Consider the following 12,726-nt stretch of genomic DNA (forward strand, 5'->3'; position numbering starts at 1 on the left):
AAAGTGGATAAAAATAATGCTGCAGAGATATGATCTACTGACATAAAAATGTTTTTAAACGACAGCACATGAAAGTGTTTTGTACCTATTTATGGCATGAATCCATTTTTATTTTTAAAATAAAATCACATAGGCATTCATTTCACCTCTACACAGTTATTATATGTAGGCTAAAAAAAGTCTGGGCAGATATATACAAAATATTAAAAACAGTTATCACAAAATATAAGAATTAGTTTTTTTTTCCCTTTTACTTAAACCTCATTTTCTAAATTTTCTACAACCAAAGGAAAAGGGGATTGAACTCACAAACCGTGAGATCACGACCTGAGCAGAAACCAAGAGTCGGACGCTTAACCGACTGAGCCACCTAGGCGCCCCCAAAAGGAAAAGATCTTAAAAGATACTGACATGAGTGCAAAAGACAGGGAAGGATGAGATTTTTTTTAATTTATCACTGGCCTGTGATCAACAGATAGAAGAAATAATGCCACAAATTTTAAAAAATGGAATGCAACACATTTTTAAGCAGCAATTTTGAGAGTGCTAATCTAATCAGAAATTCTTTCAAAATTCTGCTAAGAGAATATTTTTTTCTTTTTTATTTATTTATTTTTTTTTCAACGTTTATTTATTTTTTGGGACAGAGAGAGACAGAGCATGAACGGGGGAGGGGCAGAGAGAGAGGGAGACACAGAATCGGAAACAGGCTCCAGGTTCTGAGCCATCAGCCCAGAGCCTGATGCGGGGCTCGAACTCACGGACCGCGAGATCGTGACCTGGCTGAAGTCGGACGCTTAACCGAATGCGCCACCCAGGCGCCCCGAGAATATTTTTTTCAAAGCACATCATGTTCATCTTGAGGAAAAATAGGCTTTAATTTTTTTTTTTTTTTTTTTGCTATGTTAGATCATGCTGAGTTTTAATGAAGAAAACCTATGAAAAATACCCTTGAATATAAAGGCAGCAAAGTAAATTCTCACAGATGGAATTTCATTTTTGTTCTAACTAATTCGTGAACACTGCTTAGGAAAACCCATGCTGATAGAGCATTACATGCTTTCAGATAATGAAATACTTAGTAATCCCATTAAAATATCTGTTAAAGAGAAATGTGATCATCAGGCTTCCACTAATTTGTTTTTAATATGAAGGCTTAGGATCAATTACAAAGTAACATATGCTCAAATCTAAATAAACACAGTAATAAAAAAAACCCACATAATTAATTACTGGTATAATGCAAGTAACTAGACTCATGTGTGGTGAAAATTACTTTTTTTTTTTTTTTTTTTTTTAAGTAGGCATCACACCAGTGTGGAGCCCAACACAGGGCTTGAACTCACAACCCTGAGATCAAGACCTGAGCTGAGATGGAGAGTCAGATGCTCAACCACCTGAGCCACCCAGGCGCCCCTCCATGTTACTCTTAAACAAATATTTAGATAAGCCCATGTTGACCTGTTGCTTCCTTTTCTTGGAATGTGAATTGCCTAATCAGGTAACCAGGCTTGCCGTAGTCATTACGCAGGAGTGCAAAGCATCTGTCACTGTCTCCTGACTTTTCCTAAGTGAAGCAATGCAGTGGCACAGACCGAGTCATACCTGAGCCCCTGTCTCGGCTCAGCCACTTACCAGCTGTGTGACTTCAGCTACCTGGCTCTCTAGGCTTCTACAGCCTTGGGGACAGGGGGACGATGTTCCACGTGTGGTAAAAGCATTCATCAGATGAATGCACGTAAGGTATTCATACAGTAGCCTGGCAGGAAGGAAGTACTCAAAAAAGTGATACCCTACCTAGGTCAAATCCTGGCTCTACCACTTAGCTGTGTGAACTTGGGCAAGTTACACCTCTCCGTCTGTTTCCCCAGGTGCAAAATTAAGCTAATTTAGGGCTGTTGTTCAGAATTAATACGTGTAAACTGCTGGAACTGTCACTGACACATAGTGTTACATGAATGTCAGCTCCTGTCAGTATATGAATGACGTGGAGCTGAGTGGGACTTGTGGGGGCTGCCTCCCAATGCTTCTTGAATCTATTTTCCCCTACCAGAGCACTGTGTTGTATTCCACCATCTTCCAGCCTGTTTTCAGTTTCTCTACATCTAACATCTACAGATTGAAGGAAATGCCTGAAACAGAGTAGACTCTCCATAAATGGTTCTCAAAAAAAAAAAAAAAAAGAATGAATGTAGTTCCACCTTTTCACCAACTCAGGCTCTGTCTTCTTCAGGTGGTGCCTGAGGCAACTGCCCTAATCCCAGACATGGTCAAATGCTTTTCGCAACACATACAGTTAATAATAAATGCTACTTAATTGGGTATGTAAGGCTAAACATTAAAAGAAAGGGGAAAGATTTCACTAACCAATAAATAAATCCCCCATTTCATACCACTGTATCAAGATGGCTATTTTCCACAATTTCTTACTAAAGTAAATACTATTAGGAAATCCTAAGTAACACTAGAGTAAATACAGTATCCGTGGTTATATATTATGAAGTGTTCAGCTATAAAAATGCTTAAATATGATTTCTGGCTCCCAATCTTCTGACAGCCGATATTCCTAAGTTAGGGATTAAGTCTGGTAAACTCTGCAATGTTTCCTAATTACATCGTATGCTTGTTAAAATTCACTTAAAATCTGAGAACAAACACTAATGAGAAGGGCAAAAGAAGCTAAGAAAGTAAATTTGGAGTCAAGGCAGCTGCATTTGAAAACATCGATTTCAGGGGTGCCTCGTGGCTCCGTCAGTTTAGCATCTGACTTTGGCTCAGGTCATGATCTCATGGTTGGTGAGTTTGAGCCCGACATTGGGCTTGCTGTTGCCAGCACACAGCCTGCTTGGGATCCTCTGTCTCCCTCTCTCTGCCTCCCACCCCCGAAAAAAAAAATAAACATTAAAAAAATTAATAAAAATAAAAATGTTGGGACGCCTGGGTGACTCAGTCGATTAAGTGTCCAACTTCAGCTCAGGTCATGATCTCACAGTTTGTGGGTTCGAGCCCCGCGTCCAGCTCTGTGCTGACAGCTCAGAGCCTGGAGCCTGCTTTGAATTCTGTGTCTTCCTCTCTCTCTGCCCCTCCCCTGCTCATGCTCTGTCTCTCACTGTCTCAAAAATAAATAAAAACATTTTTAAAAAATAAATAAAATAAAAATGTTATTACACTAATTTTACTGACTTGGGAAAAAGGCATGTTTTATTTTCAAAGTAAAACTAAAAAGCAAATGCAAGTAATAGGGGTTATACATGATTTAAGAATCCACTGTCCTTTAAAATGCAAACACCTTTTCACTTGGGTACAGGTGAGCAACTTATTTATCTGATCTATAAAACGTTTTCGTGTCTACAAAACATGATCTGAAATCTTCCCAAGGCACTTCTACATGATTCTAAAGCACACATTATTGTGTACGGCATTCCCCTTCCTGGGTGTTCATAAATTACACTCCCTTAACAAGTTCTCTCAGAATGGAATTTACATCTTCAGCTTGGACTTCTCCCCTGAACCTCAGAAGAGTATATCCAGCTGCCCACTTAGCATCTGCAGTTAGATGTCTGTGGGGCATTACACATGTAACGTGTTCGAGCTGAGCTCCCGATACTGTCCCCAAGCCTGCTTTCCCCACCCGGCAGCTGATCTGCCAGCAGTACCTGCCCTCAGACAACATCCAGAACCTGACTGCCCACCGCCTCTGCTGCTGCCATTCTGGTGCAAGCCACCATCGACTAACCTGGATCATCGCACAGCCTCCCACTTGGAATCCCTGCCTCTGCCCCTGCCTCCTCTTCAGTTTGTTCTCTCTGTGGTTCTGTTACCGTGTTAGGATCTATCACATCAGTCTTCTGCTCAAACCCTCCAAGGCTTCCGATCTCAGACACGTGTCACAGATTTCCATCCGCACTCCCGACTCCAATTCACCCTGAGCTCTGACCCCCCTGTCCTCCTCACATCCCCACTTCTTTAAAATGTCACCTGCTCCATGAAGCTTTTGCTGACCACCTTACATGAAGTTTGCACACCACACTCCCCCTCTACCTCGCCCCTCTCTGTACTTTTCCTCCACAGTATCTGCCACCATCTAATGCACTGTGTATCTTCCTTCTTCATTGTTAGTTTCATTGTCTCCACTCACTAGAATAAAAACTCCAAGAGGGCATGGACTTTTGTCTTTTTTGTTTCCTCTAGAGTCAAAAATGGTGCCTGGCATAGAGTAGACACTCAATAACTGTTTGCTAAATGAACAAATGAGTCCACTTATCCAAAATTTAACATCTGACATCATGTTTAACCTGATCAATATTAATTAAGTACAAAAGACAGAAGTCCAAGAATTGCCACCAAATTAGTAGGCCACTTTGGGAGAGATGGCAAATCACTCGTTCATTCGTTCATTCCTCATTCACTCATTGTCCCAGTCACTGGGAAAACAGCAGTGAACAAACAGATATGGTACCTGCCCTCGTGGAGCAGACACATGATGGTGTCCATTCCCCTGTTCCTACAACCATGATCAAACGGTGCCTGTGGATAAGGTCAGGGTCAGCAGGCCCCCAGTTTTGCAAGCATGACCCTCAATTCCTTCTTCCCCCTTACCCAGTTCTGAACCCATGAAGCAATCTGTCATCGAGACCTCTTGGGTCTCCCTCAGGTATGCATGCTATGCGATCAAATCCCCTCATTCCAGTAACACTCAACTCCCTGCCCAGCCAGCATCATCTGCCCCCTGAGAATTAGGATGTTCCCCCAACTTCCATCTTGCCATCAGTCTCTCCCCATCCAGCTGGTCTTACACACCATGGCTGGAGTTATATCACCCCCTAAACGCACACCACTCCCTTTCCTAAACGTCTTTAATAACTTCCCATTGCCTATAAAGGGGCATACAAGATCCTAAACAATTTGTCCCAAACATACCTTGATAGGCTCATCAAACACAGCTCTGGTTTTCTGCTCCAGATACCATTCTCTGCGTGGCTCCTTGGCAAACACTGATTAATCCATTGTTTAATACTTGACTGAAATGTTACCTCCTCCAATTCCCTGCAGAAGAGAAAGCTGCCTCCACTGTGCCCTCAGAACATTCTGTTCATACTTGTGCTGTAGCACTGAAAACATTACGCACAGGCTCCTTCGTCACTGTACATGCTCACTGAAGACCATGCCTTACCTACTCTTCGAACTCTACACTTAGCAGAGCACCTACAACAGAAAAGCACTCCATCAATGTCTTGAATACATGAACAGCATTGCCACAAAGGGTTCTCTTATCCAGCCCAGAAACCTCTTCCCTGGAATGGCTTCTACCTGCTGATTCCAGTCCTGCTTGAGACCACAGGGAACACAACAAATGCTTTGTCACACAAATGCCTTTCTAATTGGAAAACAGCCATCAGATCCTTTTCGGTATTTTTTCTCCGAGAGTTCTTTCTGCCTTCTTTCACATTCCACAGCCCAGAATCTCTTTGCTCTCCTGGTTGTGCTTTTTCTGAACATCTTCTAGGTTTATATCCCTTTAGAATGGTGGCATCTAGGGGTGCCTGGGTGGCTCAGTAGGTTAATCATCCGACTTCAACTCTTTATGATTTTGCAGTTCATGAGTTCAAGCCCCTCAGGAGACTCTGTGCTGATAGCTCAGAGCCTGGAACCTGCTTTGCATTCTGTTTCCCTCTCTCTGCCCCTCCCCCGCTCATGCTCTGTGTCTCTTTTTTTCTCTCAAAAATAAATTAAGAACAACACTTAAAAAATAGAATGGTAGCACCTAAAACCAGATAAATATCACTCCTTAGTTGTAGTTAATCCTCTTCAATTAATCTAACCTAAAAGAGAATATTTAGAGATTCACACTAATTGTAGGTTCATATTGAACTTACTATTGACTGAAATTTACAATTTTAATTATTAATTATTTTTATGTTTTATTTTGAGAGACAAAAAGAGAATGAGCAGGGGACGTGCAGAGACAAAGAGGGAGACACAATCCCAAGCAGGCTCCATGCACTGTCAGCACAGAGTCCGACACAGGGCTTGAACTCATGAACCATGAGATCGAGATCATAACTGAGCCGAAATCAACAGTCAGATGCTTAACTGACTGAGCCACTGAAGTGCACCACCACCCCCAATTTTTTTTATTAAGTAAACTCTACCCCTAATGCAGGACTCAAACTCATGACCCTGAGATCAAGAGTCACATGCTCTACCAGTTGACCCGGCCAGGTGCCCCTTGACTGAATTTTTCTAATGTTTGAAGATTAATAGGTTTCATTCTAAAAGCAATGCTCATTAAACATTTTTGTAAACTAAAAATAGGAAGAAAAAACTAATCCCGCCAACTAAAGACATCTACTGAATAAATTTTGTGAATTTTTTAATGCATAATGGAGTTTTGTTTCTTTTGTATTTCTCTAACCATATTATTCAAGTTATACATATTTCACATATCATAATCATTTAAAAATATTTCTAGTTGAAAATAAACTGCAACTTATTACACACTGACCATGTGCTATTCTAAAAGTAAACCAGCAACTTAAGTATTATTATGATTTACAAATGAGAATATTAAAGCTTAGGAAAATGAACTGACTTATCCAAGGCCACATATACAATTTTTCCCCAAATTTTTATTTATTTATTTATTTATTTATTTATTTATTTAATTTTTAAAAAAAAGTTTTTATTCTATTTTTAAAGTAATCTCTACACCCAACATGGGGCTCGAACATACAACCCCAAGATCAAGAGTTGCAATCTCCACTGACTGAGCCAGTCAGGCATCTCCTCCATTTTTTTTTTTTTTTATTAATGAGAAATGTAAAGGGGTCATTCATATGAACCATAGAGTCTGTTGAATTTGGACATATGTATAGACCTCTGTAACTGCATACAGATTAACAAACAGGAAATTTTCATCACAGCAGAAGGTTCCCCTGTGCCTGTTCTCAGTCAATTCTCCCGCCCAGGGGTAACTATTCTGATACCTGTCATGATCAACTAATTTGCCTGTTCTTGCATCACATAAATGGAATCATTTAGGAGGTGCTCCTTTGATCTCTCTTCTCTTGTTCACCATGATGTCAGTGAGATTTGTTCATGTTGTTTGTTGTGTGTGTCATTCGTTTGTTCTCTTGTTATTGTCACACAACATTCCATATAGGAGTATACCACAACTTGTTTAATGCATTCTCCTGTTGATGTACGTTTGGGTTGTTTCCAGTTTGGGGCTACTTTATTATTATTATTATTATTATTATTATTATTATTATTATTTGAGAGAAAGAGCACATGTGCACATGCAGCAGGGTAGAGGGAGAGAGAGAGAGAGAGAGAGAGAACTCTCAAGCAAGCTCCACGCCACCAAGGGTGCAGCTCAATGGGGCTTGATCCCAGGACCCTTGGACCAAGAAACAGCAAAATCAAGAGTCAGACCCAGGTGCCCTGGGGCTACTTTGATTAAAGCTGCAAGGAACAACCTTGTTTATGTCTTCTGGTGGACACTTGAACTCATTACTCCTGAGTATATACCTAGGAGTTAGAAGTGCTGAATCATAGGACAGGTATATAGTTGGCCTGGGAAATACTGAGAAAGGTTTTCCAAAGTGACTCTCCCCAGCAATAGGTAAATGAGTTTATCTGCTTCTTATCTTCACCAATATTTGGATTTTTACTTTTAGTTACTCTGGGGAATGTATCATCTGGTTTTCTTCTTTTTAAAGTGCCTTTTTTTTTTTTTTTTTTTTGGGTAGGAGTCCCTTTTATGTTCTGGTTGTAAGTCTTTTATCAGATATATATATTGTGAAAATCTTTTCTCCCAGATGTGGCTCATATTCATTTTTAATAGCTATGTATTATTCTCTCAAGTAGATAAGTCATCATTTATTTTTCTACTGCTGGAGGTTTAGACCACTTCTAATTCTTACTGTAATTAAATGCTTTGATGACCATCTTTTAAAGCTCTATCTGTACCTAAAATGTTTCCTTAACCTAGATTTACAAGAAGTAGAGTTACTTAATGTATATGACCATTTGGTATTGATATACACAGAGCCAAAAAGCTTCAGAATGAACTCTATCAATTGATGTTGGTACTCAACAATGCGTGAGAATATCCATTTACCATGTCCTCACCGACTCTGTCTTAAAAAAAATTTTTTTTATCAGTTTGATAGAAAAAAATTATCAGTATTTTGTTGTTTTAATATTTAGTTCTGTGACTACTAGTAAAATTAAAAATATTTTAATTTTGCTGTTTATACTTTACTTTTACAAATGGTCTGTTCATTTTCTGCATATGCATTTACCTACTGGGGTCTTTAGAATTGTTCTCATTCATTTAACATATTAACCTTTTTCTTTTCCTTTTATATATATTTAATATACAATATATGTGATATTTTTAAGATATTTTTATTTATTTTATTTACTAGAATCATTTCCTGGGATGTAATTTGCTTTGGGCTTTTAAAACTTTTATGTGGTCAAATCTGTAATCATATCCTACCTTAGAAATGTCTTTTCTTGGGGTACCTGGGTGGTCTAGTTGGTTAAGTGTTTGACTCTTGATTTTGGCTCAGGTCATGAGTTCAGTTCGTGAGTTCGAGCCCCACACTGACAGTGCAGAGCTAGGTTGGGATTCTCTCTCTCTCTCTCTCTCTCTCTCTCTCTCTCTCTGCCCCTTCCTGGCTCGCATGTGCACACGTGCAAGCTCTCTCTCTTAAAATAAATAAATAAACTTAAAAAGTCTTTTCTCTACAATATTCTGTATATACATACTCTATGAGTATTTCTCTGTAAATATTCACATCCATTTTCTTCCAGTTTTTAAAAATATTTAACTCTTTAATTCCTTAGCAACCTTTTTTGAGGGTATTGTACTGGACTCATCTCTAAATCTTATCTTTTCCTAAACTGATAGCCAGCTGTGGCAGTACCATTTATCAAGTAAATATTCCTTTCTTCTTCGGATGTATGATGCATACTTAATCACTTATTAAATTTTTATACATGCAGCAGTCTCCTGGGCTGTCTTTTCAGTTCTTTCAATCTGTCCTTTTATTCTTGCTGTATTGGGGAACATCTATAGCCTTATACAGACATCGCATACAGCCTTATAATTATTTCATTTGGCCAATATTCACTGAGCACCTGCACTGTGTTAAATTCTAGGATTAAAATGGTCAACCTGACACACCTGGTCTCTGTCCTTATGGCACCTACGGGCTAGTAGGAAGATGGAGACAAGTCAATGGGCAGTGACAATAGTGTGTGATATGGATGATAGGATATGCAGAGTGAGCTAACAGGCCCCTAACCTGGAGGTGGGGAATGAGAAAATGGTTCCTGGAGGGGTGATGTCTTGTGGCTGAGGGGGAGGTGTGCTAGAAAGCTCTGCGCTAGCAGAGGCTGAGAGCATTTCACTGCGAATGGAGCACGAAGGTGGCTGAGGCTGGACAAGGGTCCAGTGAGGTCATGCAAGACCTTCAGTGGGTTCCTCCTTTATCCTGAGGGTGAGGCAAGCCACTGAAGAGTTCAATCATGAAGATAAGCATTTTAGAAAGACTACTTGGCTATAAGAAGATGAAAAATACTTTACTAGAAGAAGTCAAGAGGACAGCCAAGAAGCTACTTGGAGTACCAGTGGTAGATTAGATTATATCCTGGTTCCATACTCTTCTCTTTCAAACGTTTCTATGCCACTATCACATATTTATTTTTTCCATATTAATTTTGAAATTACTTAGCCAAGTTCCCTCCTGTACACCTGACTCCACTCCAATCCAATTGGGACTTTATTTTAACTTACATTAAGTGTTTAAATTAACCTATGAAGGGTTACAACTTCATATATTGTTTCCCCTAAGGTTTTTGAAATAATTGCTGCTGAGCCATATCTCCTTTTGTGATATAATTATGCAAAAATAATGTATGGTTAGCAAAACAAAAATGGAAGGGAAGAAAGGCAGGACAGCAGAGTCTTAATTTTGACCATAAATACAGGAAATGTCAAAAACCAAAGAGAAGCAAAAGCAGGGAGCACTAAGCTCTAAGCCAAGAAGGCAGGCCCAGCTGTTGGAGAGAGCCAGATGGACAGCTGTTTTTTTTTTTAAAGTTTATTTTCAGAGATAGAGAGAGTAAATGGGGGAGGAGCAGAGAAAGAGAGGGAGGGAGAGATATTCCCAAGCAGACTCTGCACCATCAGCACAGAGCCTGATGTGGGGCTCAAACCCATGAACTGCGAGATCATGACCCAAGCTGAAGTTGGATCCCTCAAATGACTGAGCCACCCAGACGCCAGTTTTTAAATTCAGTGTTAAACAGAGATATGCCTACATCCCAATGAAGAAAGAACCTTATTTTTACAAACGCCATGCAATGAATAAAGAAAAAAACTTCAGCCAGAATTCAAAGCATATGGAGGCTTACCAAAATAGCTAGAAGCCGTAGTAGTGGGGTCTAAGGACCAAAGGCACGAGGAAGACCCTAGGAGAGACTAATGCTTTAAAAATCTGGGTCAAGCTACATGGAGTCACACACAGTTGCTAACCACTTGTAGTCTGGTCTCTCACACCAAAGCAGAGTGAAGCACCAAACGTGGAAATTCTGTGACAGACAACCAATCGGGGTAAAGGGCTACCTTCAGAGAAGGAAAGAGAATGAAGGAGAACCTCAGAGGAAGGAGACTGACCCTGTGAGAAAGAAACTGACCCTCCTTATAGTTTTCAGTATTGATAAATAAGAATGAATACATAACTCTGCCAGCGGACAACAGAGAAACTGCCCATGTTGTTATGCCTGCATATTTATTCTCAGGATTTTTGAAGCATTTTTTTTTCACAAGAGATTTGTTATTCTGAAGATGGCCTGAGTCTTATTTTCCAATATGAATACTGAGATATGTAATTCAAGTCGAAATATGAGAAACTGGAAGCTTTCATGCTCTGAAAAAGCTCCTTGAGTGAAAATGCCAGAAAGACATAGTTCTCATGCACTTTCCTTTCCAGGGCGCCCATTCAAAAGTTGTCTCCTTTAGAAAGAAAGAATATTTACTTAAGACTTTGTTCTAGTTACAATCTGCTTCTTAATCTTTTTATCTGCGCAGAACATAATTCCTTCACTCGGGAGATGTTTACGACACTCCAAGGCACTGGGGCTATAATGATAAAACGGCAGATGTGCTTCCTACCCTCTTGGGACTCACAGTTCAACAGGGTATACAAATAATTAGATAATTAAGAGTACAGGGCCCAGGGTGTTACCGGAGCACACGGGAGGAGCAGCTGGGAGTTCAGGAAGGCAGCTTGGAGGAAATGACATCTACGGGAAGGTTATGTCGATATCTCACAGGACCTACAGACTGGGACTCAAGCAAAGAACTGGAACCAGATACTGGAACAGGGTGACCCCACCTGGGTGTGGGTTACAGGTGTGCTCTCCCAGAACACTGTAGAACACAGCTTCCTAACCTGTGCTCAGATTACAGGTGTGCCTACCAGCCATAAGCGCAGCCTTATCCATTTCCCTCAACAGGCAGTACTGATATTACCATTTTCTATGTGGGTCATGACAGGAAAAGGGCTGGGAATCACTGCTTGTAAAATAAGCTCAGGGGATGCTGTTTTTACCTTTCTGCTATAATCGATTCAAATTCATTCACATTCTTCTCTCATTGTTTTCTCATTGCTATCATTGTTTTCTACTCTCCAATCTTCACATAGAACTTGACTCCCAACAGTTCCAAACATGTATGCATTCTGAATTTCAGCCACCAAAAGAGAGAGAAACAGGATTTCATTTCAAATACAAAATCCTGGTGAAGAACGGTGATTGGTCCAATTCAAGTCAGGTGTCCACTCTTGGATCAATCAACGGTGGCCAAAAGGAGGACTGCTTTGTATTTATGCTGTGGTTCCCAGAGTTATACTTGACTAGATTGGAGGGGGGCTGGTCCTAGTCTGGTAAAACACCAGGTGACCACTGCAAGATTTGAATACTGAAGGAAAAGATGCAGGAGAGAGGGCAAGGACTAATATTCAAAAGAGAAAAGTCATAATTGAGAAGTTCATGTCCCTGTGAGGATGAGAAGAGACAGGACCTGTGGACAGGGAGGATGGGACTGGCCTAACAGAGGAGGATGAGCACATCTTCTACTGAGACAGGAGGGAAGGAGGAGAGAATGGGTGCAGAAGTGCCAGCAGGAATGGGCATTCAGGTCTGAAGAAGTACTTCTTTGAGTAGCAAGACGGAAATATGCGGCTAATGGAAAGAATATGAAAAAGGTACTGCACGAAATGGGAGAAAGAAGCCTAGGACACAGCCGAGGAGGATAGCCCAGCAGATTTAAGACAAGTGAGGTTAGCAAGTGTAAATTTATTGACTAAGTAGCCTAATTTTCTCCAGCAAGGCTCAGCAGCCCTTGTACTGGGTCTATCATAAGAGCAAACAAAAAAGACCAGTTTGATAGGTCCAGGGCTTGGCTTTTGCCAGGCGAGGGTCCCTGAAACAGTGTGATGATGCAGTTCAAGGTTGAGAAGACGGATGTGATGGAGTACGAGTTGATAATCCTGAGTCAGGAGGAGAAGTGGGACGCAGTGTGGGAATACCAGGGATGACATTTGGGGAGATGACGAAGAGTACAGGGAATTTCGTGAAGCATGAGAAGTTTAGGTGGCTGTAAGTTTTCTGAGACAGTTAAGTCCAGCAGTGTCCCAGTGGACAGGACTC

The 12,726-nt window shown here is 40.5% G+C and overlaps 1 protein-coding gene across 3 annotated transcripts in view; it reads right to left on the minus strand.

The window, feature by feature from the left end:
• MYO1D (myosin ID) overlaps positions 1 to 12,726 on the minus strand; it is a 368,653-nt gene that overhangs the window by 311,541 nt on the left and 44,386 nt on the right. Inside the window, exon 1 of one of the 3 annotated variants that reach the window (XM_045488083.1) lies at positions 4,921 to 5,188. The exons of the other annotated variants lie outside the window; for them this stretch is intronic. Within the exon in view, the coding sequence (XP_045344039.1) occupies positions 4,921 to 4,934 (14 nt within the window). The 5' untranslated portion in view covers positions 4,935 to 5,188. Of the gene's footprint in view, positions 1 to 4,920; positions 5,189 to 12,726 lie in introns of those variants that run through there. 3 annotated transcript variants of the gene reach the window in all.

The sequence above is a fragment of the Leopardus geoffroyi genome, chromosome E1 (assembly GCF_018350155.1).
Source record: "Leopardus geoffroyi isolate Oge1 chromosome E1, O.geoffroyi_Oge1_pat1.0, whole genome shotgun sequence".
Lineage (NCBI taxonomy): Eukaryota > Metazoa > Chordata > Mammalia > Carnivora > Felidae > Leopardus > Leopardus geoffroyi.